Here is a 23370-nt window from a genome sequence, read left to right on the forward strand (position 1 = left end):
TGAAGAAACTGTTTCCAAACCAATTATTAACCTATGCAGTTTCTCTGACCCTGGAATAGCCTCCAGTTTGACAAATATATATATATATATATATATCCTTGCACTGGCAATCAAAAGTTCTCTGGCTAGATTGGTGTGAAAAAATGACTCCTCTTCCTTACCTCGATTTATCCAGGCAGAAGGATAACATATGTTCTCTTCAGTCTCTTGCCTTATAATTCTTTCCTCTCTGCTGCCTGCCAAAACCTTGAAAATTCCTGGCATCTAAAAATAACCTTAGTTTAAACTCAGGAAGAGGGAGAAATTCCTGGTCCTGGGTGGGGGAAGCAGGCAGTTGAGAACACACTGTACAATTTAGGGGAGCAATGCAGAGTGATCCCAAAGGTGCTTTTTCAAGAGGTAACTGGACTTTCTTGTTTTTCTTTGTTTTTCAAAAACAAAAACAAGAAAGTCCAGTTGCCTCTTGAAAAAGCACCTTTGGGACAATCACGACCTGGATGGCTGAGAATCTCCATAGACAATGCAGAGTGATCTATAATTTTGCTTGTTTTGGAGTGCCAAAATAAACAAAGTGGAGAAAGAAAAGAGAGGAATTCTAGGAAACAAACAAACAAAGAAAGATTTTTCACTGACAATAAATAGTAGAATAGCTTAAGCAACTGGTATTGCACTGGTAAAATATGGCAGGCAATGGTGCCTGGGCTTTGAGACAAGCAAAGTCAATGGGAAAGCCATTGTTTCTGTTGCTCCCCTCTGGGAGGAGGTTTTGGGGTATTTATAGCACGACCACCCAATTCTGTAATAGCTTTGTTCCCTATGCCATCTGTTAAACTTGCAAGATTCGTTTTTCTCGCCATGCACATGTATACATAAGCCGAACTAGACTGTGTTGTTTCTCTGTGTCATATAAAATATGTGGGTATATGCAATAATTCTGTTTACTTATTTGTGTCACATTTATGTAGTGCATATCGGAGCTGCTGACCCTTTGAGAGCTGTATGCAATGAAATTTCATTTTAATGTATGCAGATTAGTGTACATTCAAAGTGTCAATAAAGTTATTATTTTATTCTATTCTTCTATGTCCAAAAACATGCTTTAGGACCGTGGTGACGAACCTATGGCACATGTGCCACAGGTGGCATGCAGGGCCCTCTCTGTGGGCATGTGCGCTGTCGCCCCAGTCCTAGGCCTTCAGCTGGATTTTATAAAACCTTTTCGCTTTAGGCCTCCGCCGCTGTGTGCAAAAAAAAAAGTTTCAATCAATCAATCAATTTCAACTTCTCGCGGGAAAAAAAAAAGATCTCGCAGAATTGGAATTCATTGATTGAACTTTTTAGTCCCACCCAGTCTGCCGTTAACACCGCAGCCACGCCCACCCAATGGGCCACGCCCACCCAGCACTCGACGATACATAAGTGGGTTTTGGGTTGCAGTTTGGGCACTCGGTCTCTAAAAGGTTCGCCATCACTGCTTTAGGACATCTGAAATGTGTTAAACCTCAGAAGCCGGTTCTTATTTTGAGCTTCAATGTGTTTTCAATCCTACTTTGAGGGTTTTGCGTGGCTTTTTCCATTCCTCTGCAACTTCCAAATTTAGAAGCCACTCCAGTCTCATCCAAACCCAGAGGAAAATGTTGGAAAAAATCATCATTTCTAAGATGATTAGGGGGGCTGACTGGAGGCTGAAGCACATGAAGAAATAATCGAGGGAACTAGATATGTCCAGTCTAACAAATAGAAGGACTACACTAGGAGGTGACAGGGTACCAGTCTTCTAATACTGTATCTAAGGGGCTGCCCTAAAGAAGAGGGGATCAGCCTATTCTCCAAAGCACCTGAAGGCAAGACAAGAAGCAATGGATGGAAAACAATCAAAGACAGAACCAATCCAGAACTAAGGACAATTTTCCTGACAGTGAGAACAATTAGCCAGTGGAACGGCTGGCCTTGTGGGTGCTCCATTACTGGAGGTTTTAAGAAGAGATTGGACAGCTATTTGTCTGGAATGGTATAGACCAGGGGTAGGCAACCTCGGCTCTTTTATGACTCATGGACTTCAACTCCCAGAATTCCTGAGCCAGCTGCGCTGACTCAGGAATTCTGGGAGTTGAAGTCCATGAGTCATAAAAGAGCCGAGGTTGCCTACCCCTGGTATAGACTAAGTCTCCTGCTTGGGCAGGGGTCTGGAGTAAAAGACCTCCAAGGTCCCTTCCAATTCTGTTATTCTGCATTATAAATTGTCATGTCCCCGTCGGAGCCTGAATCTGCTGAGGAAGATGAAGCTGGAATTGGAGTCCATGGAGATGGGAGATCGAGGGGGAAGTGTCACTGGCTTTGGAGGAATAGGGGGAGGAGTGGCTGACAAACTTGATTTGGTGCTCCAAACCTCAGACTGAATTTTGGCTTCTCTTCTGAAACTACTCAGCCAACCTTGTATTTCCACAGACTCCTTAGATTTTGATGTAGGTTCCTTTCTTTGTTATCTACTTGTCCCTGAGTAAATTGTTGTTCTAATCTATCCCTGTGCGAGTCGAAAACCTGAAAAGAGGACTGCTTGTTCCATACACACACTTTTCCTGCCTGAGAGAGTGGAGAACTTTTGAAACTATTTGCAGTCAGAGGCTGCTGAAGGTGTGTGTGTGTGTGTGTGTGTGTGTGTTGTTACTTGTTCTGGGACTTGCCAGAAACGTGGGAACATTTGGAGCAATAAAGGGGCGGTTTGAACTGCCAGCTGACTGTGTTGCCTCTGTGCCGTGCCCTGGGTCATCACAATAAATTATATGCTTGGTGCAAAATTCTTCTAGGTCTTCTAAGGAGATCCTTCTAAGCAGATAGAAGGATTCTCCAAACCTGCAGATGATCCAGCTCTTTGGAGAAGGCTCCAATGCTTGGAAAAGAAGAAGGGAAGAAAAGAAGAGAATGACCAGGAGCCAGGTGGATGGAGTCAATTACAATGGTCATAGGTGTACCATTGGAAGATCTGAAGGACCGGGCTAGGGGAGGATCATCATGGGGAAGATTGATTTATATGGTCACTAAGAGTCAACACTGACTTGGTGGCACAGGATCAATCAATGGGAAGACCGAGCTCCTTTGATACATGCATAGTGCTGGGGAACATGGAAGGAAAAAGAAAGGAAGCTAAGCAGCAAGATGAATGGACTCAGGTAGAGGTGGGGCGCACCATTAGGAGACCTCAAAGTCCAGGAAAAGGACATCTCATTATGGAGACCGTCTACCTACATGGTGACTAAGAGTCAAAAAACCTTGATGCCACATAATTGTGCATGGACTCAATCACAATAGAGATGGGGGGCAACATTAGAAGGCCTGCAAGACCAGGAGAGGGACATCTCATCGTGGAGAACGTCTACCCATGTGGTGACTAAGAGTCAAAAACAACCATATCACATAATTTTGGATGGACTCAGTCATAGTAGAGATGGGGATGCCATTAGAAGTCCTGAAAGACTGGGTAACGGGCCTCTCATCGTGGAGAACGTCTACTTGTGTGGCGGCTAAGAGTCAAAAACAAATTGATGGCACACAATCAAGATTACAAGGACCATAACATGCAAACCTGTGCGCGGAGTTGAGGACCATCAAAAGCAGACTGAAGTATCCTAGATAGCAACAGCCATCTCCTGAGGCCTCCCACCGAGAGTTCAAACTCTTTCTCGCTATTGCATCAGTCTTTCCCCATGCAAAGCCCAACCCATTTCCTAGCAGTGAATGAGCACACATAATACCAGAAAAACTGAAGTCAAGACTTTGGGAGTGGATGGGTGGGGGGTCCTTTCTTGATGCCAAAGCATCGGCTGGGGATATAACGCAAGGCCAGCCGTAGTTGTTGGGTGGCAACTCAGGAGTCTGCAAGGCCAGCAATGGAGTAGGAAAAACCATGTAAAGCAATTGTAGTGTCCAGGGGGGAAAAAAGAAGAAGTCTATCACAGATGATTAACCTACTACAGCAACTGAAAATGTACCAGCAGGCTAAAGGGTTACAACTATGGGTTTGTGGCTGTGTAGCTACTTGGAGCCGAGTTGATTTCAGACTACGTTTAACTTTAGGAGGAGAAAGCAAGATCTGCCTGTCAATCCAAAGATTCACAAGGCCCTTCCCAAAGCCGCCTAGCAACAGTACAGGGGGTCCTCGCCTTACGACCACAATTGAGCCCAACATTTCTGTTGCTAATTTTCAAGTGAGTTTTGCTCCATTTTACAACCTTACTACAGTTGTTAAGTGAATCACTGCAGTTGTTAAGTTAGTAACACCGTTGTTAAATGGCTTCCCTATTGACTTTGCTTTTCAGAAAGTCACAAAAGCTGATCTCAGGACCCTGGACACTGCAGCTATCGTAAATACATGCCGGTTGCCAAGCGTCAGAATTTTGATCATGTAACCATGGGGGTGCTGCAATTGTTATAAGTGTGAAGTCATCACAAGTCACCTTTATAAGGTTATAAGTCACCTTTTTCAGTGACATTGTAATTGTGGTCACTAAATAGTCTTAAGTCGAGACTACCTAAAATGTTTATTAAGTAGAATATATATTAAATATGCAGGGTATAAGGAAGGTATTAGTTACTTCGCTGTAATTATATTTGGGTTTCAGCAAACTGGCAAGACAAGAAAACCAGAAAAAGCAATAGCAAATTGTTTCTATGTTGATCACAGATATGTCCAGCTAACCTCAAGTTTGGAGAATTTACTAAATCAAGTCACTCTTTTTTATCAAATATCTAGATCGCTCTGTTCATAGGGTTTGCCTTGGCTTGTCAGGTCACAAAATCACATTTTTCCAATTTTCTAGTTTTAAAAAGCTTTTTATGTAATATGCAAACTCCTTTTCAAATAGTCAATTCAGTTTGGAGGCATCCTATTCAGAAAAAGATCCTATGTTCATGAACAGCATCATTTTACTCCAATATTGGAACAACAATTATTGATGTCCAAATTCTCCTCCAGCAGGAACTTGAACAGCCTCCAAAATAGACAAACCAGAGTTCAATACAGAAGCATCTTTGGCTTGTTGTGGTGTAGCTCTTCATGCGGTTTGGAACTTTTTTTGACAAAAATCAAAACTCAGTGGCCGATCTGTTAAAAAAATGCCCCCTCCCAATTTTATCTTGAGTTAACAAGAATTCACAACAGACACCTGCAGTTTAAAAGGCTGCTCAGAATTTATTAGTTCCCATTCAACAAGTACAAAATGAAAGAAAAACGCGTTATCAAGGCGGAGGTGTGGAAAAAAAGACGTAGTCGTGTTGATCCCCAAGCAAGTAGAAAAGAATGGTGCGTGTGGAATATATATATATTTTTAGTTGTCGTTTTCATTTTTATAAAAACCTACGTCTAATTAATTGTACTCAGAAGCAGCCTAACTAGTCTACAGGGAGGGGGAGTGGAAAATGGGCTGTAGCCCCTAGCGGTCAAATCAGAAGCGTCAGCTGGTGAACGCCGGCCTTCCTCACGCGGTGGGACCTGCATGGGACTTGCTGGGTTCACTGGCGTGGCGCTTCCTCATGACTTCCTGGGCCAGGTCACAGGTGATCTTGCCATTGGCTACCTGGAAGGTTCCTGAGCTGTAAGAGACCCCAGATAAGAGCATGTTACTTTTCAGACATAACTCCATTATGTGCTGCTTACATTACAACTTACAACTCTGTTCTGCCAGGTTCACCCCACTCACATGTTAGATTATCCAACACAGGTAATCCTCGATTTACAATCACAGTTGGGACTGGAATTTCCCAAGTCATGGCGGTCGTAAGTTTAATCAGATCCAATTTTATGACAGTCATTAAGAGATCATGGTCGTTAAAAGAGATCTGTTGGTTGTTAAACACGTACCATGAACCCTTTCTTCTGAATGGACTTCTTCTTGCCAGAAACTAGCAAGAATGGTTGTGAATCGCAATTGCTCGAATGCAGGACACTGCATTTGGTCGTAAGTGCAAGTCAGTTAGTTGCCAAGGATCTGAATTGCAATCATAAGGACGTAGGGAGAGGTGGAAAGACTGTAAGTGGAAAGACCAGACCAGACTTTTTTTCAGCACTGTCGTAGCTTCCAATGTTTGCTAAATGAATGGTTGTAAGTCAAGGACTAACTATAAGGTCCTCCTCCAAGCCATTCCCCACCTGAGGGCTAGGGAATTCTAGGACTTGAAGTCCACTATTTTAAAGTTCCAAGGTTGTGAAACACTGCTATAATCCCAGCTCACTTACTTCTCTGGAGATTCCGACACAGTTGTCATCACTGGGTGGGTGTGTTTCCCAAAGAAAAAACTAGCCCACCAATGTCCAGGATCAGACTTGGGAAGACCTACAAAGAAAGGGGAAAAAGGAAAAATAGTGATCAGAAACAAGAAAGCTGTTTAGAGACCACTTTGTCTTACCAAATATTTAATTTAATTTACAGCCATCCGTTGCTCTAGGACAGCGGTGGGGAACCTTGGCTCTTTTATGACTTGTGGACTTCAACTCCCAGAATTCCTGAGCCAGCATGGGGGAACTATGGCCCCCTCATGAGTTGTGGACTTCAACTCCCAGAATTCCTGAGCCAGCCATGCTGAGGGGAAAGGGAGAGGTTTCCAAGCTGAGCCATGCTGGCTCAGGAATTCTGGGAGTTTAAGTCCACGAGTCATAAAAGAGCCAAGGTTGCCTATCCCTGAGGTAATGCTTAACTAATACACTGAAATGCCCTAGATCAGGGGTAGGCCACCTTGGCTCTTTTATGACTCGTGGACTTCAACTCCCAGAATTCCTGAGCCAGCCATGCTAAGGGAAAAGGGAGAGGTTTCCAAGCTGAGCCATGCTGGCTCAGGAATTCTGGGAGTTGAAGTCCGCAAGTCATAAAAGAGCCAAGGTTCCCCACCCCTGCTCTAGAACATGCTGACTGAGGAATTTTGAGAGTTGAAGTCCACAAGTTGTAAAGTTACCAAGGTTGGAGAACCCCTAGTCTAGAAACTCAAGGTGGCAGAGGAAGTCCTCCTACTGTTTTTACCACCTCATCTGGTAAGATACATTGGTTCGACTGGTACAAAATTACTCAAGTGTACTTCCTGTATTAAGAATGGATTTACAATGGGTCTTCCTGGTTCTAGATTGCAGGTAGTCCTCAACTTACGACTGGTCGCTTAGCAACCGTTTGACGTTACAACAGACCGCCAAAAGGTACTTACAACCTGGTCCCAAAGTTCTAACATAGTTCCCCCACCCACTCACAGCTACGCGACAGCATTTCGGGTGCTCAGAAACCGGCCCACATTTACCCTCACGTGACTTTATTTAACATAGGAAAAGCCAGTCTTTATTTCTAGGTTTCAGTAAAGATGACTGTTAGTGAACAAAAGCTTCAGTTAGTGACCCGACATTTGATTAATGACTGCCACAAAAAACGTAGTTAAGATCAGGTCTGGTCACATGACAACCCACTTTACAACCATAATTGGAGGACTCCATTATGGCTATAAAGTGAGAACTCTATATGCTCTCCTTTTTGACTAGAGTGAACATGCGGGAGAAAAGAAATGGCTGCCGAATGCAACAATCCCAGAGCACGTCAGCTTTCAGTTTAATTTAGAGAAAGCCAGCCAGCCAAATCTCGGCCAATGAGATTTTTGCTTATGCTCAAACTTTCTTAGATCCATCCTTCTTGCCTTAGATAACCCCAAGTGAAAGAACTGAAGGTATTTTGAATTATTTACTCTCCTGCCAAACTGTTAAATCACGCAAGGACATTTTCGTCCCCCTTCTTTAACAAAAGAAAGGTGTAACAAAAAGAGCCAGATCTGAAAAATGGCTGAGAGATGTAATGTTTTGGCCAAAGAAGGGGCTGAGACCAGCTCACCAGCTGCGCCCAAATGGCAGCAAGTCAATTTTTGCATCTTTGAACTTATCTAGGATCTCCTTCTTCTTAACTGAAACCAAATTAAAGATGTGCAAAGAAAGCAGAAAATTCAGGTGGATTTACTTCCCCACAAGTTCTCCTATTTCTATGAGAAATGACATGCCATCCAACTTTTTTCTTTTTACAACTCCATAATCCCTTAATTTGGGTAGTGTCGGAGCAACTGACCAGAGCATTTACCGGCCGGATGCCCTTCCTGACGCCTACACAGAGTTCACAGCAGATTTTTTTTTCTTTGCGCTCTAGGAGGGAAACATCTGCTCTACTTAGAATTTAACTTTCAACCTCCTGAGTGGGAGGTGGGCATCTTCACCACTAAGTCACCATGCTGCTATGCCAGCCAACTCAATAGTTTATTAAAATTGGTCATGGGCTCTGTAAACTGTTATATCCTCCAATGGAACCTGCCCATCAGGATCATAACTCACGATGGTTGTCAATCGGATCATCCAGGAGACCAACCCAATTTTACTGGGGTTTTTTTGTGACGGTTGTTAAGAGAATCATCCCCATGATTATTAAACAAATCTGGAGTCATTAAGCGAACCTTTAGTTCACTATGGGCATGGTTTTGCCAAAACCCAGAAGATGATGTTGGATTTTCAGCAAAACCGTTATAAAATGTGGTCAAATAAAAATGTGGTCCAGTTGCTGAGGGCTCAAAGTGCGGTCACATCAGTGGTGAGATTCAAATACCTGAACAACCAGTTCTCTTATTGGATGCAGGCCTGGGCCTCCGAGGCCTAGAACGGACTTCTGGAAGTGGCATCCACGCACTTCTGGCAGGCCGTTCTAGGCCTGGGAGGCCTCCTCCAGACCTCTGAGGCCTAGACTGGAGTTCTGGAAGCACTATGCATAAAGCCAGTTCTCTGAACGCAGCAAAATTTAGCTACCAGTTCTGCTGAACCAATGCAAACTGGCTGAATCCCACCACTGGGCCACATGATTCCTATGATGGAGTGGGGAGATTATTGGAACTTTCAGTGTAGCTCACAGATACCCTCAGGGGATCCACCATAACTCTGAATGGTTGCTAAGTGACTTGTCACAACTTGAGGACTCCCTGTATTTCTCAACCTTTCTCCATGAAGCCATCTTTTCATGTGCAAGCAAAAAAGTGTGCGTTTAGATGTTTATGCACCTGCATAGCAAAATCAAAATAAATAGCTAATAGAGTGTTCGAACGTTCTGGGTACTGAATCAACAAGCCATCCTCTGAATTTTATAGAGAGCCAAAAGCTGGTCCCACCTAGTCTACAGTTGTTGGATTAGAATTGTCTACTGAAAATCTCAGCCACTCTTGGTGGGTCTGAATACAACCAACGTTTGCTTAAGTAATACTCCTAGGTGTCAGCTCACCCAAATTCAAAATAGAGCAGAGAATACTACAAGACAAGCAATCACAATGCAATGCTTGATAACACGAGTGCAAACCAACCCAGGGTCCTGGTAATAAATCATCATAAGGCTTCACAAAAAGGATTTAAAAATCTTTAATCATATGAGAAGAACAAACATGTTGATTCAACAGACTATGGATTTAATGGACTATGGATTTAACACACAAATTTCAAGCAGTGACAGATTTCACCCCAAAAGACAGACCCAGTTTACTGCATGATGATTTAGTCCAGTCAACATTCACACAATTTGCACTCATGATACATAGGCACAAAATTCTATCCACCATTCAATGAAGATTTATCTCCATTGACATCCTTCCTGTCACCTTGGTACGTTAAATCAGGGAATTTGATTTGCAAAGGCCTTCCACTACAATCAAGAATGAATTTTGACATTCTATAAAATACTGACCTGGATGGTGCGGGATGACTTCTCCAGAGTACTCAGAACTTCCACAGGAGCTGTTACTGGAGGTGGAACCCAAGCGTCCTGCAGAAGACAAGGCACCATATTAGCTAAAATACTGCTACAGGTAGTCTTCAACTTACAGCCAGAATTGAGCCCAAATTTTCTGTTGCTAAGCAAGATAGTTGTAAAGTAAGTTTTGCTCCATTTCATGCCCTTCCCAGGGGGCTTCCAATAAGTAAAGTCAATGGGGGAAGCCAGATTCACTTAACATTCATAGCAAAGAGATCCTAAAATCAGGCACAACTCACTGACTTGCGTTGCTTAGTGATGGAAGGTCCGATCCCAACTATGGTTATAAGTTGAGGATTACCTGCACTTAGACATAAACAATACTCAGAGCCTTTTTCACAGACCAGGGGTAGGCAACCTTCGCTCTTTCATGACTCGTGGACTTCAACTCCCAGAATTTATTTATTTATTTTTGGGACTTATATGCCGCCCTATCTCCCGAAGGACTCAGGGTGGCTAACAACAATAAAACACAATAATACAAATGTTAAAAAAGATTAAACTAACAAGCCCCAATGATAAAATGGTAAAATATTAAAAATATTCCTGAGCCAGCCATGCTGAGGAGAAAGGGACAGGTTTCCATGCCAGCTCAGGAATTCTGGGAGTTGAGGTCCGCAAGTCATAAAAGAGCCGAGGTTGCCTACCCCTGGCCTAGGCTGCTTTATGACTCGTGGACTTCAACTCCCAGAATTCCTGAGCCAGCCATGCTGAGGAGAAAGGGAGAGGTTTCTATGCTGAGCCATGCCAGCTCAGGAATTCTGGGAGCTGAAGTCCGCAAGTCATAAAAGAGCCGAGGTTGCCTACCCCTGGCCTAGGCCGCTTTATGACTCGTGGACTTCAACTCCCAGAATTCCTGAGCCAGCCAAGCTGAGGGGAAAGGGAGAGGTTTCTATGCTGAGCCATGCCAGCTCAGGGATTCTGGGAGTTGAAGTCCACGAGTCATAAAAGAGCGGAGGCTGCCTACGCTGTCATAGACATTCATTGGGGTCACACTAATTTAAAACTCTTAACTCCTTATACCAGGGGTGTCCAACCTTGCTCCACGGGTCTCAAAGCTGCCAAGGGTGGATACCCCTGCTTTTGACTTTTACTTTGTGTAATAAATAAATGAAATGCCTCAGGTGTTTTATCAATGTCACTTTTCAAAAGGTTGCAACGAAGCGGGAGATCTTTGGGGTTGGAAGGAAGAGACCCCAAAAAAACTTTCCAAAACGTAACAGCCTGTAGCTTCAAAATCCCAACTCAACGAGCCTCTCGTTCTTCTCACAGGAATGCTGCAAAGACCAGGAAAGGAACGCAACCCTTTGCGCACCATCCAACGCACAGCCCACATTGCCACGTTTCCCACTAGATCGATATCCACCTTAAACTTTATCTTAGTTCCTTTGTGTTCTAAAACTCCACCCGGGGTGGAAAAGCAAACAATAAAAGGATTGCAAGAACTTGGGACAGAGATTCAGACAACCCCGTTTAGATAAGCTGTCGGGTCAGGGAACGGGAGGTGAAGCGTTTTTCATGGGCTTTCTTAATTAATCTGATTCAACGGCCCAAACGGAGATCAGCCCATGCCAAACAGAGAGGAGCTTCAAAACTCATTGGCTTACTTATTACCAGGAAATGCATGACTTCTCTCTTTGTAAACAAGGTAAGGAAAGGAGCTTGTTTTGGAGCTGTTTTTTTTTTTAGTGCCTTCACTGAGTCGTGACGACTGCTTGACCGAGTTTCCGCAGTTTGCTTGGCAAGATTTCAGAAGTGGTTTGCCATTGCTTCCTCCCTAAGGCTGAGAGGTGGACTGGCCCAAAGTCACCCAGGTGGCTTTCATGCCCAAGGCAGGACTAGAACTCACTGTCTCCTGGCGATTGGCCCAAAGTCACCCAGCTGGCTTTCATGGCTAAGGCGGGACTAGAACTCACTGTCTCCTGGCGAGTGGCCCAAAGTCACCCAGGTGGCTTTCATGCATAGGGCAGGACTAGAACTCACTGTCTCCTGGTGATTGGCCCAGTCATCCAGGTGGCTTTCATGCCCAAGGCAGGACTAGAACTCACTGTCTCCTGGAGATTGGCCCAAAGTCACCCAGCTGGCTTTCATGGCTAAGGCGGGACTAGAACTCACAGTCTCCTGGCGACTGGCCCAAAGTCACTGCAAACACTGGATGTTTTTGCTTTGACACACTGTCTCCTGGTGATTGGCCCAAAGTCATCCAGGTGGCTTTCATGGCTAAGGCAGGACTAGAACTCACAGTCTCCTGGCGACTGGCCCAAAGTCACTGTAAACATTGGAAGTTTTTGCTTTGACACTGTCTCCTGGTGATTGACCCAAAGTCATCCAGGTGGCTTTCATGCCCAAGGCAGGACTAGAACTCAGTCTCCTGGCGATTGGCCCAAAGTCACCCACCTGGCTTTCATGGCTAAGGCGGGACTAGAACTTAGTCTCCTAGTGATGGGACCAAAGTCACCCTGCTGGCTTTCAAGCCTAACGCGGGATTAAAACTCACAGTCTCCTGGTGATTGGCCCAATGGCTGAGTTCACATAAACCAATTTTTTTGTCCCTTGAAAGCTCCTTCCACTATTTTCATCTCAAATGTTACATCCAAGACAGTGACAAGAGTATGTTTATACACATTTAACCTGGTTAGTAAACTAATCTAGTGTCAGACCCAAAACAGGAATGACATGTGGCGATTCTTCTTTATTGTTTTCACTCTTACGGGCAAAATCTCGATTCTGCTCTCTGCATCTACCATATCCTCTGGGAACTATTGAGGAGGGGCTGCCTTCATCCCCTTTCACTCACACATGATAGATGGGCTGAGTTGCCTCTTAATCCTCTGGAATGCACCCCCTCCCTCCGGGGGATCCACCTCCTCACTGCATTCATCATGTCTATTTTTTGCAATTTGCACAATATGCTGAATTCACAAACTCAGCCACAAGAGGGGCACTAGTTGGGACAAGCCACCTTCTTCCCACTCCACTGGAGGAGAAGGCCCTCCTCCCCCCCTGTAGCCCAAGCAGTGTGTGATGTGACGTGGTGTGCAAATCTGAACTGTACACCCCAGGTCAGCAAGATGGAAAAGGCAGAGCACATCCCATCCCGTTAAGCATTTCTTGACCCCTTCATTGTCAATGGCTAACAATGGCTTTCTTCTCTTACTTCGGTAGTAGTCGTGGGTTGCCACGAGGGAGCCACTGGACGGGATTGCTGCCATGTTTCTTGATCTTTCTTGCGCGGGTTGTAAATCCTGAGACACATAAGAAAAAAAATTGTTTAGAATAGAATAAAATAGAACAAAATAGTGGAATGGAATGGAATAGAATAGAATAGAACAGTGGAATGAATAGAATGGAATGGAATGGAATAGAATAGAATAAACAGATTGTAGAATAGAACAGAATAGAATAAGAATAATAGAATAGAAAATGGAATGGAACGAATAGAGTAGAGTAGAGTAGCATGGAATAGAATAGAATAAACAGATTATAGAATAGAATAGAATAGAATAGAATAGAATGGAACGGAACGAGTAGAGTAGAGTAGAGTAGAGTAGAATAGAATAGAATAATGGAAGGAATTGAATGGAATGGAATGGAATAGTGGAATGAATAGAATAGAACAGAACAGAACAGAACAGAACGGAATGAGTAGAGTAGATTTTTAGATTTTATTAGATTTATATACCGCCTTTTCCCGAAGGACTCAGGGCGGTTTACAGGGCATTTTAAAATCATATCAATATAAAATACAAAGTTAAAAGAGAATTAAAAGATTAAATTATCCCTGAAAATAAAACCCCAGTTAAAATTCTCAGCCTGGGTCAGAGAGCTCAAAGAGCCAAGTCTTCAGGTCCCGGCGGAATGAGCGTAGATCAGGGGCAGTCCTGAGCTCCACGGGCAGCTGGTTCCAGATGTTAGGCGCACCCACAGAAAAGGCCCTCTCCCTGGGTTTATCCGCCGGCAATCTTTTACCGGCGGCACCCTGAGAAGACCCTCCCTCTGCGAGCAGAGTAGAGTAGAATAGAATAGAATAGTGGAATGAATAGAATAGAATAGAATAATCTTTATTATCATTGTGTAACTCACAACGAAATTAAGTACTGTCCACAATGCACACTACATGGAAGTAAAAACCAGAAATAAGAACATATATTATACACAGACATACTTCACATTCTATTCTCCATTGTGCTGCCCCTAATATTATACTTGAATGTTGCACTATACAGTAGCATTTAATATGGTTACAGCTCTGGGATAAAAACTATTTATAAAAACTATAAGGCCTCTTATCAGAAGGTAGGAAACAGTAAAAAAACAAATTAAGACACCCCCCTCCACTTTTCTCCCAAGGCAGAGATACATCTAGTACCTACTTAAGACAGATATGGAAAAAAAATTCCATTCCAGGAAGTGACTTATATGACCGTTTTTCACACTTATCACCTTTGCACATAATCAAAATTCAGATGCTTGGCACAACTGATTCATATTTATGATGACTGATTGTTTCAGTGTCATGTCATCCACTTTTCATCACCTTCTGACAAACAAAGTCATCGGGAGAACCGGATTCATTTAAGAACCCGGTTACTAACTTCTAACAGCCGCAGTGATTCCCTTAACAATTGTGGCAAGGAAGCTCGTAAAAGAGCAAAACTCACTCAACTGTCTCACTTAGCAACAGAAATTTGGGGCTCAAGTGCGGTCGTAAGTTGAGGGCTGCCTGCATGTTCTTCTCTAGTGACAATGCGTCTATTCAGGGGAAACCAATTCTTTGATTTGGGGTGACAAACATCCACCCAAGCAGAAGCTGATTTCAAGCTAACAAAAGCAACATGGCTTCTGTAAGGACTGTTGTTCTGCACATGTGTCATAATATATGAAAAATATGGCACTTGCATTATGATAGTGTAATCTTACAGTGTTCTGTCCCAGCCTACATGACTCCTTGTTATGCTCACAAGGTGAAAACCCTCTTCCAACAAGCAGGCAGGGACCGCAAGAAAAAAACCAATCCCTTTTATTCTCACAGACCTGAGTCAATGTCCAAGGTAAACACAGTCCATAGAAACTTGATCCTCAACATGAACGGTGGCCTTCGGCAACCAGCACCTCCCACACCTTCCCTTTTATTATTCAGCCAAGGTGTGGCTTCCTAATGCCTTCTCCTTTGCCTTTGCCGCCGCCCCATTGCATTCCTCTGTCCTACTCGCTTCTCTTGCCGGTGCTTTTGTGCATCCTGGATATTTCCCAGCTGTGCTTCATCACTGTCCAACTCAGGCTCCCAGCATAGCCGTGTCTCAGCCTGAGTGCGAGTAGAGGGGCCAGGCTCCTCATCCGACTGTAAGTCTCGGAGCTCCTCAGAGCCTTCCTCTGACATCACTCCAGGCCCCTCCTCCTCCTCATCTGAATCCTCATCAGCTGCCGGATGCACTGGCTGGCAAGGAATCACAACATACAGGTAGTCCTTGACATATAACCATAGTTGAGCCTGGAATTAGTTCTAAAGTCAGGCTAGTCATTAAGTGGGTCACCATGTGACCAGAGTTGATTTTACAATCTTTTTTTTGCAGTGGTTAAGTGAAAATGGTGGTTGTTAAGCAAATCCATTTTACCAATGGGCACGTGCCAAAAACTGGAAGTAACTGCTGGTTTTCAGAATTTTTTTATTTTTTTGGACAGCTGTAAATGGCCATCAATGTGGATCAACTGCCAAGAACCCAAAATGTGATTACATGACCATGGGGGTGGGGGACATGTTGGAATGTTATATCTGGATTGTAAGTAGCTTTTTTCAGTGTGTCATAACTTTAAACCTTCGCTAAGTGATCGTTTGCAAATTGAATATTCAAGTCTCTGCTCCTACGATAACTTCTACAGAAAATTAAAATACAAACTCCAAGAGGAAGGGAGGGAACGGAGATTTTTTAGACGGATAAAACAAAACTAAAGACATTAAAAATATGTGGATTAAAAAGACAAAACAAAAACACATTACATTCCCCCAAGTTGAGCAAGAACAGTAGCTTTTCTCCCTTGTGAAATAGGTCTCTAATAAATTTCTACATCTATTTGCAGCCAATTGGACAATCTAGCTACTACAACAGTTAATAGTTTAATCAACAACAAAGTTAAACTTCAAAGCCCCGTTAACAATCTGTTATTGTAATTAGCTGGTAGAAAGTCTACAATCATTTCTTCTCTACCACAATATTATTATTTCTAATACTGCAATTAATGCTGTCTATGATGTTTGCAAATATTTTAATATTGGGATATATTTGGGGGGGGCTGAGGTCAGAAAAAGACTTGCTTCCTTCCTTCACGACAAACACTGCGTCAGTTAGCTACAGTTAGTCCTCATTTAGCGACCGTTCTCAGTTCCTATGGCGAGGAAAAAGCAACTCGATAACCAATCCTTCTATCTACAACTTTTGCAGGTCTGTAAAGCAAAGGAAACCTGAAGTAAGAGCATAAGCACACTCCCAGTTGCACTTAGCGACTGCTCTGCTTAACAACCCAGTTGTCAGTACTCTCCATTGACTACCTGTACATGAAATAAATTGTCTACCTGTACATGAAATAAAATTATCAGCCATCCTGCCGCTTTGTCTCATTAGGCAACCTTGGCTCTTTTATGACTCGTGGACTTCAACTCCCAGAATTCCTGAGCCAGCCACGCTGAGGGAAAAGGGAGAGGTTTCCAAGCTGAGCCATGCTGGCTCAGGAATTCTGGGAGTTGAAGTCCACGAGTCATAAAAGAGCCAAGGTTACCTATCCCTGAGGTAATGCTTAACTAATACACTGAAATGCCCTAGATCAGGGGTAGGCAACCTTGGCTCTTTTATGACTTGTGGACTTCAACTCCCAGAATTCCTGAGCCAGCCACGCTGAGGGGAAAGGGAGAGGTTTCCAAGCTGAGCCATGCTGGCTCAGGAATTCTGGGAGTTGAAGTCCATGAGTCATAAAAGAGCCGAGGCTGCCTACCCCTGGACTAAGACAAGTAAGTCTGTAAACACACATACACACACACACACACACACACGTCAGACACATACATTTTGGAACAATCAGACTTCTAATTTTCTTGCTGGGGTCCCCTTCCTAGACGGAATGACTGGTAAGGCTTAAGACATAAAAGGCTGTGAATCATCTATGGATCTGATTCATTCACATAGGAGTCGACAACCTCATACTTTCCCCGCAGCTGTTGCCAGGTTGCTAGGATTCACACTGCCACCTCAGCCTAAAATCCTGACTAATTCCACTTACCAACCACCACCCCCTTTGAAGAGCCACAATGGAAGCGTCAACATATTTTTATGTGGCACTAGCAGATTTTGTGAGAACCTTTGCACACCCTTAGAAGCTGGGTTTCTCTCTGTGAGCTGGATCAGCAAATCAATAAAACAATCCGAGTAGGACTAGAAGGGACCTCGGAGGTCTTCTAGTCCAACCCCCTGTTCAAATAGGAGACCCCTACCAATGGGCCTGCAAACATGGCCACTTGAAGACTTGTGGACTTCAACTCCCAGAATTCCTCAGCCAGCATGGCTGGCTGAGGAATTCTGGGAGTTGAAGTCCACAAGTCTTCAAGTTGCCATGTTTGGTGACCCCTGCCCTATACTATTTCAGATAAGTGGCTGTCCAGTCTCTTCTTTAAAATCTCCAGTGTTGACTTCTGAAGGCAGGCCGTACCACTGCAATCGTCCTCACTGTTAGGAAGTTTCCCCTTAATTCCAGGTTGCTTCTCTCATTGACTAATTCCCATCGTTTCTTGTCTTGCTTGCCTTCTGGCGCTTTGGAAAATAAGTCTATCCCCTCGTCTTTGTGGCAGCCCCTCAAATACTGGAACAGTGCTATCATTATACTCCTGATCCTTCTTTTCTCTAGACTTGCCATACCCAATTCCTGCAAACCTCCCTGTGTTTTAATTTCCAGGCCCTTAATCATCTTAGTTGCTCTTCTCTGCACTTTTTCCAAACATCTGAAAGTCTTAGCCGACATCAAATCAAACCACAAAGTTCGCAACTAACCATTCCCGGTTGAATTTAACTAGTTCTCCAATTCTAACAGGGGAGCACAACTTTTTCAGGACAAGTTTGACTTTTTAGAGGTTTTTAGGAGGGCCATCCCCAAAGGAAGAAAATCAGCTTTAAACAAATTCAGGTTAAGCATTCTGTTGTAATTTGGTTATTTTTCTTCTATAGGTAGTCCTCAGAGTATGGCTATTGAGCCCAAAATTTCTGTTGCTAAGCAAGACATCTGTTAAGTGAGTTTTGCGCAGAAGGGCGCAAAAGGTGATGACAGAACTTGTGGGACACTGCAACCGTCATAAGTATGAGTCAGTTGCCAAATGTCTGAATTTTGATGATGGGACCGTGGGGATGTTGCAATGGTTGCGATTGTGAAAAAGTCACCGGTAAAGCCAGATTCACTTAACAACCGTGTTACTGTCTTAACAAATGCAGTAATTTATTTAAGAACTGTGGCAAGAAAGGTTGTCAAGTGGGGCAAAATTCACTTAACAACCGTCTCACTTAGCAACAGAAATGTTAGGCTCACTTGTGGTCGTAAGTCGAGGGGATTACCTACACTCTGCTGACTAGCTCTGAAAAACAAAGGAACACTGCTTGGTCTGCAAGGTGAAAAATAATCTACTTACTCAATAGGGTGTGAGTAAAATACAATTACAGGGTGACCGCAAGAGAAAAGCAGGTCAGCTGGATACAAGGAAGAAGGGATTCCACGGGTCTGCTACAAAACAAAGCCCTGACTTACAAACATCTGTTTAGCAATCGTTTGGCACTGGAAAAAATGTGACTTACGACCGCTCCTTGCACTTATGACCGTCGTAGCATCCCCACGGTCACATGATCAAAATTCAGGCACTTGGCAACTGGCGTTTATGACAGTTGCAGCATCCTGGGGTCATGTGACCATCACTTGGGACCTTCTCAGGTTGTTTCTCACAAGCACATGGGGGAAGTCTGACTCATTTAATGACCATGCGATTCACTTAACTGCAATAAGTCTGCCAAGGCAAAACTGCCTTATCTAGTCCAGCCCCCTGCTCAAGCGGGAGATCCTATATCATTTCAGACAAGTGGCTCTCCAGTCTCTTCTTAAAAACCTCCACCCACAACTTCTGGTGGCAAGCTGTTCCACTGGTTAATTGTCCTCACTGTTAGGAAGTTTCTCCTTAATTCCAGGCTGCCTCTCAACTTCCATCGTTGCTTCCTGTTCTGCCTTCAGGTGTTTTGGAAAATAAATTGACCACCCCCCCCCCTCTTTGTGGCAATCTGTCAAATACCGGAATACTGCTATCATGTCCCCCCCCTAATCCTTTTCTCTAAACACTCCCAGAGATTGAGGGATGCACTCAATTTACCAGCAAGAAAGGATAACTTTTATCTTAAAAAGAATAATCTTCCATTTTCTCTTTTAAATGCAGTTGAGTTTCAAGCGGAGGCTGAGATATTCATTCTTGCTCACTTCTCTCGTTGCAGTCTTTTGTTTTACTAAGGACGGGGAAACCTCATCTGAAAACCGGAATAAACTGGCTTACCGCCTGCTTACTTTAAGAAACTGCGTTGTTGTTTTTTTTAAGCACAACCTTTTTTTCATTTAGCAAAGCAAGCAAAATGTGGTGTTTTTTCCCCCGTGCCCGCTGCAGTAGCACTCCGTATGTTAAAAGAATTAGCCGTTACGTAAAACTCAAAAGAGCGAGTTTGCATTTTTGTTAATTGTTTTGTCCTGTATATATATATTTCTCCCTTTTTCCCGATTTGGGGCCAACATGGCCACCAGACAGCCGCCAGCCAAACAAACGCGGCGGCCAGTCAGAATCACTAAAAATACTTCCTTTGCAATATAATGCGGATTAACTATTAACGTTATGATAAGTGTCTGTGTGTGTCGGGCGGGGGGGGGGAGTAAACAAGGCTGCCATCCTGGCAAGCAGCCGGGTCAAAGCGACTGATTTATTATTATTATTATTATTATTATTATTATTATTATTATTATTATTTACATTTTTATACAGCCCTTCTCCCGAAGGACTCAGGGCGGTGTACAGGGCAATAAATACAAACAGGATATAAAAGTTAAAAACGAATTAAATAAGTGCCCCAGATTAAAACAATAAAACAGTAATTAAAATAAATTAAAACCCCAACCCTAACCCATCAGACCAGGTCAGACTGCTCAAATAGATATGTTTTTAGAGAAGTAAAATAACCTTGATAAATAAACATTCCACCGCCCACCCCCCACCCACCCACCCCCCCAAAAAAACCCCCGGTGGTTTTCGACGGCTGGCGAGAAAAGCGAAAACCCGAATGGAACGTTGAGACATTGAATGGAACGCGGAGGGGACAGAATGGAACGTTGGATGAAAGCTCAGAACGTTCGGGCCGCACGTCCTCCTTTCCGACTCGGGGGGGGGAGGGGTGGGAGGGTCGCGAAAGCGTGAGAAAAAGAAGAAACGTGTCCCCCCAGCCAGGATGGGAACCGGAACCGCCGAGCGAAACCAAGACGTTTTTAGTTTAGTTTAGTTTCTAAACGAATATTTTTTAATTTTAATTTTAACTGGGTTTTAATTTTCTCAGGGTTCTATTTAATCTCTTTTCATTTTTGTTTTAACGTTTGTATTGACTGTTTTTTTAAATGCCCCGTAAACCGCCCGGAGTCCTTCGGGAAAGGGCGGTATATAAATCTAAATAAATAAAATAAATAAAAAATAAATAAAACAGCGGATAGAAGATACCGACCCGCAGACGACCCACCACCACCACCACCACCACCACCACCATTCCCTCCCAGCCCGAAAAGTAGACCACGGAGCGCTCCTTTTCGCCTCTCATTACTACCGGGCCCCAGCCGTAGTAGTAGCGTCCCGATCCTAAAAGTCTAGTAGTTGGTCTCGAGTCGAATCCAAAGCTTAAGTTCCCGGGACTTCGGCTGGGACTGTCAAACACGCGCTTGCAGCAATGGGAAGAAACCGAATTGAACTTTATAAGGCTTTATTCCGGAGTAGTGGTATAAGGTATAATGGTATAAGGTTTTCTGCCTGAGCAGGGGGTTGGACTAGATGACCTCCAAGGTCCCTTCCAACATTATTATTAATAATAATAATAATAATAATAATAATAATAATAATAATAATAGTAGTAGTAGTAGTAATAGTTAGGCGTAGTAATAGTAATAGTAATAATAATAATAATAATAATAATAATAATAGTAGTAGTAGTAGTCGTAGTAGTATAGGCGTGAGTAACGCTCACCCCCAGTAAGCACGGGTCTATAAGACCCCCAATTCAGGGATCCCACTCCTCAGAAGGGTTCGAAGCCGCATTCAAACCGGAGCATATGGTAGTACTTCAAAGCTACGGCCCCAAACCGGAAGCGGTCCGAAAACATGGCCGGGCCTCGAGGATTCCCGGTTGTCTTGCGTGTCACAAAGTGTCTGGATTCGCCTTGCTCTCCCTTTTCGAGTTCAACCCTTGTCCCGAGCAGCCCATCAACCTAGGGTTGCGACTCCGCTCCGCACCCCACGCCCCACGCCCCACCCGCTCCAACCTATCCCCGGCGCTCGATACGGGTCGAGTTTAGGGTATCGTGTGAACGCAGCCACGCGCGCCTTCCCGAGCAAGCAAAGCCGTTATCCGCCAAGGACTTCCACGCGCGATAAAGTCTCTCTCTCTCCCTCAACGTGGGAATCCTCACGGAGGAAAGGACCGAAGGCAGAAAACGGGGAGGGGGTTGGTGGAAAGAGTTTGCAAAGAAGCCCCCCCCCGCCCACATCCCACCCCCCTTACCTTGAAGTCTTAGTGCTGCGCCCAGCAGAATCCCGACGGCTTGAGACCACAGGTGACCTGGCTCAGGAAAGCAACCGCTAGGCGACCGAGCCCATTTGCGAAGGAGCTACTGCGAGTCTCCACGTCCACGAAAAAGACACCCAGGCGCTGATGGTTTGAAGGCGGAGGGCGCCGCGGTCGCCTTTTATAGGCAGCCGGGCGGGTTGCGTCAGCTCAGGCCACGCTCCCTTCTCCGACAAGGCGGCGGAGGAACCCCCGCGGCTGCCTCTGGCCTCCGCTCCGCGGGCCGATCTCGCCCTCCTGCGGCCGCTCGGGGAGCGACCGAGCCCGGCCTTGGTTTTTGTTTGGCCAGGGGTAGGCAACCTCGGCTCTTTTATGACTCGTGGACTTCAACTCCCAGAATTCCTGAGCCAGCACAGCTCAGCTTGGAAACCTCTCCCTTTCCCCTCAGCAAGGCTGGCTCGGGAATTCTGGGAGTTGAAGTCCACGAGTCATAAAAGAGCCGAATTTGCCTACCCCTGGCCTAGGCCTAGACCACTTTATGACTCGTGGACTTCAACTCCCAGAATTCCTGAGCCAGCCATGCTGAGGGGAAAGGGAGAGGTTTCCAAGCTGAGCTGTGCTGGCTCAGGAATTCTGGGAGTTGAAGTCCACGAGAGTCATAAAAGAGCCAAGGTTGCTACCCCTGGCCTAGGCCTAGACAACTTTATGACTTGTGGACTTCAACTCCCAGAATTCCTGAGCCAGCCATGCTGAGGGGAAAGGGAGAGGTTTCCAAGCTGAGCTGTGCTGGCTCAGGAATTCTGGGAGTTGAAGTCCACGAGAGTCATAAAAGAGCCAAGGTTGCCTACCCCTGGCCTAGGCCTAGACCACTTTATGACTCGTGGACTTCAACTCCCAGAATTCCTGAGCCAGCCATGCTGAGGGGAAAGGGAGAGGTTTCCAAGCTGAGCTGTGCTGGCTCAGGAATTCTGGGAGTTGAAGTCCACGAGTCATAAAAGAACCGAGGTTGCCTACCCCTGGGTTTGGTGGAAGTAAGGAGCCGCCTGGGGGCCGAGGCAGGACTGGCAGGAATCCCGGCGGCCTCCGGAGGGGAGGAAAAAAATCCGTCAGAAGAGCGTCTCTCTGCAGCCACCTACTGGAGGTCCGTATGTTGACAGGTGGTTTCTTTATTTGTATTTCTTTTATCGGTAGATTTTTTTTTATCCTGCCTTTATTGCTTTATAATTACTTTTATGTTCTCAAGACAGAGAACATAGTAATACTCCTTCCTCCTCAGTGGGTTAGGACTCTGAGCTTGTCGATCAGAAGGTCGGCAGTTTGGCGGGTCGAATCCCGAGGGCCGCGTAACAGAGTGAGTGCCTGTTACTTGTCCCAGCTTCTGCCAACCTAGCAGTTCGAAAGCACGTAAAAATGCAAGTAGAAAAATAGGGACTACTATGGTGGGAAGGTAACAGCACTCTGTGTGCCTTTGGCGTCCAGTCATGCCGGCCAAATGACCATGGAGACGTCCTCGGACAAGCGCTGGCTCTTCGGCTTTGAAACGGAGATGAGCACCGGGCCCTAGAGTTGGAAACGACTAGCACGCATGTGCGGGGGAACCTTTACCTTTACCTTATAAAGTAGATTAGCCAGAGAAAGAGACTGATCAAAAATCTGGCTTTAGGCATGAAAGGCAGTTGGCTGACTTTGGGTCAATCACCAGGAGACTGTGAGTTCTAGTTCCCCCTTAGGCATGAAAGCAGACTTTGGAG

The 23370-nt window shown here is 44.7% G+C and overlaps 1 protein-coding gene across 1 annotated transcript; it reads right to left on the bottom strand.

The window, feature by feature from the left end:
• Positions 1-5168: 5168 nt before the first annotated feature.
• PPDPF (pancreatic progenitor cell differentiation and proliferation factor) lies at positions 5169-21820 on the bottom strand. Its single transcript, XM_083361025.1, has 5 exons — positions 21617-21820; positions 12955-13042; positions 9732-9809; positions 6233-6329; positions 5169-5589 (listed from the first exon to the last, which is right to left on the bottom strand). The coding sequence occupies exons 2-5, from the start codon at positions 13007-13009 to the stop codon at positions 5475-5477; spliced, it is 345 nt and encodes a 114-aa protein (XP_083217151.1). The 5' UTR covers positions 13010-13042; positions 21617-21820; the 3' UTR covers positions 5169-5474.
• Between the last annotated feature and the right edge of the window lie 1550 nt (positions 21821-23370).

The sequence above is a fragment of the Vipera ursinii genome, assembly GCF_947247035.1.
Source record: "Vipera ursinii genome assembly, chromosome: 3".
NCBI lineage: Eukaryota > Metazoa > Chordata > Lepidosauria > Squamata > Viperidae > Vipera > Vipera ursinii.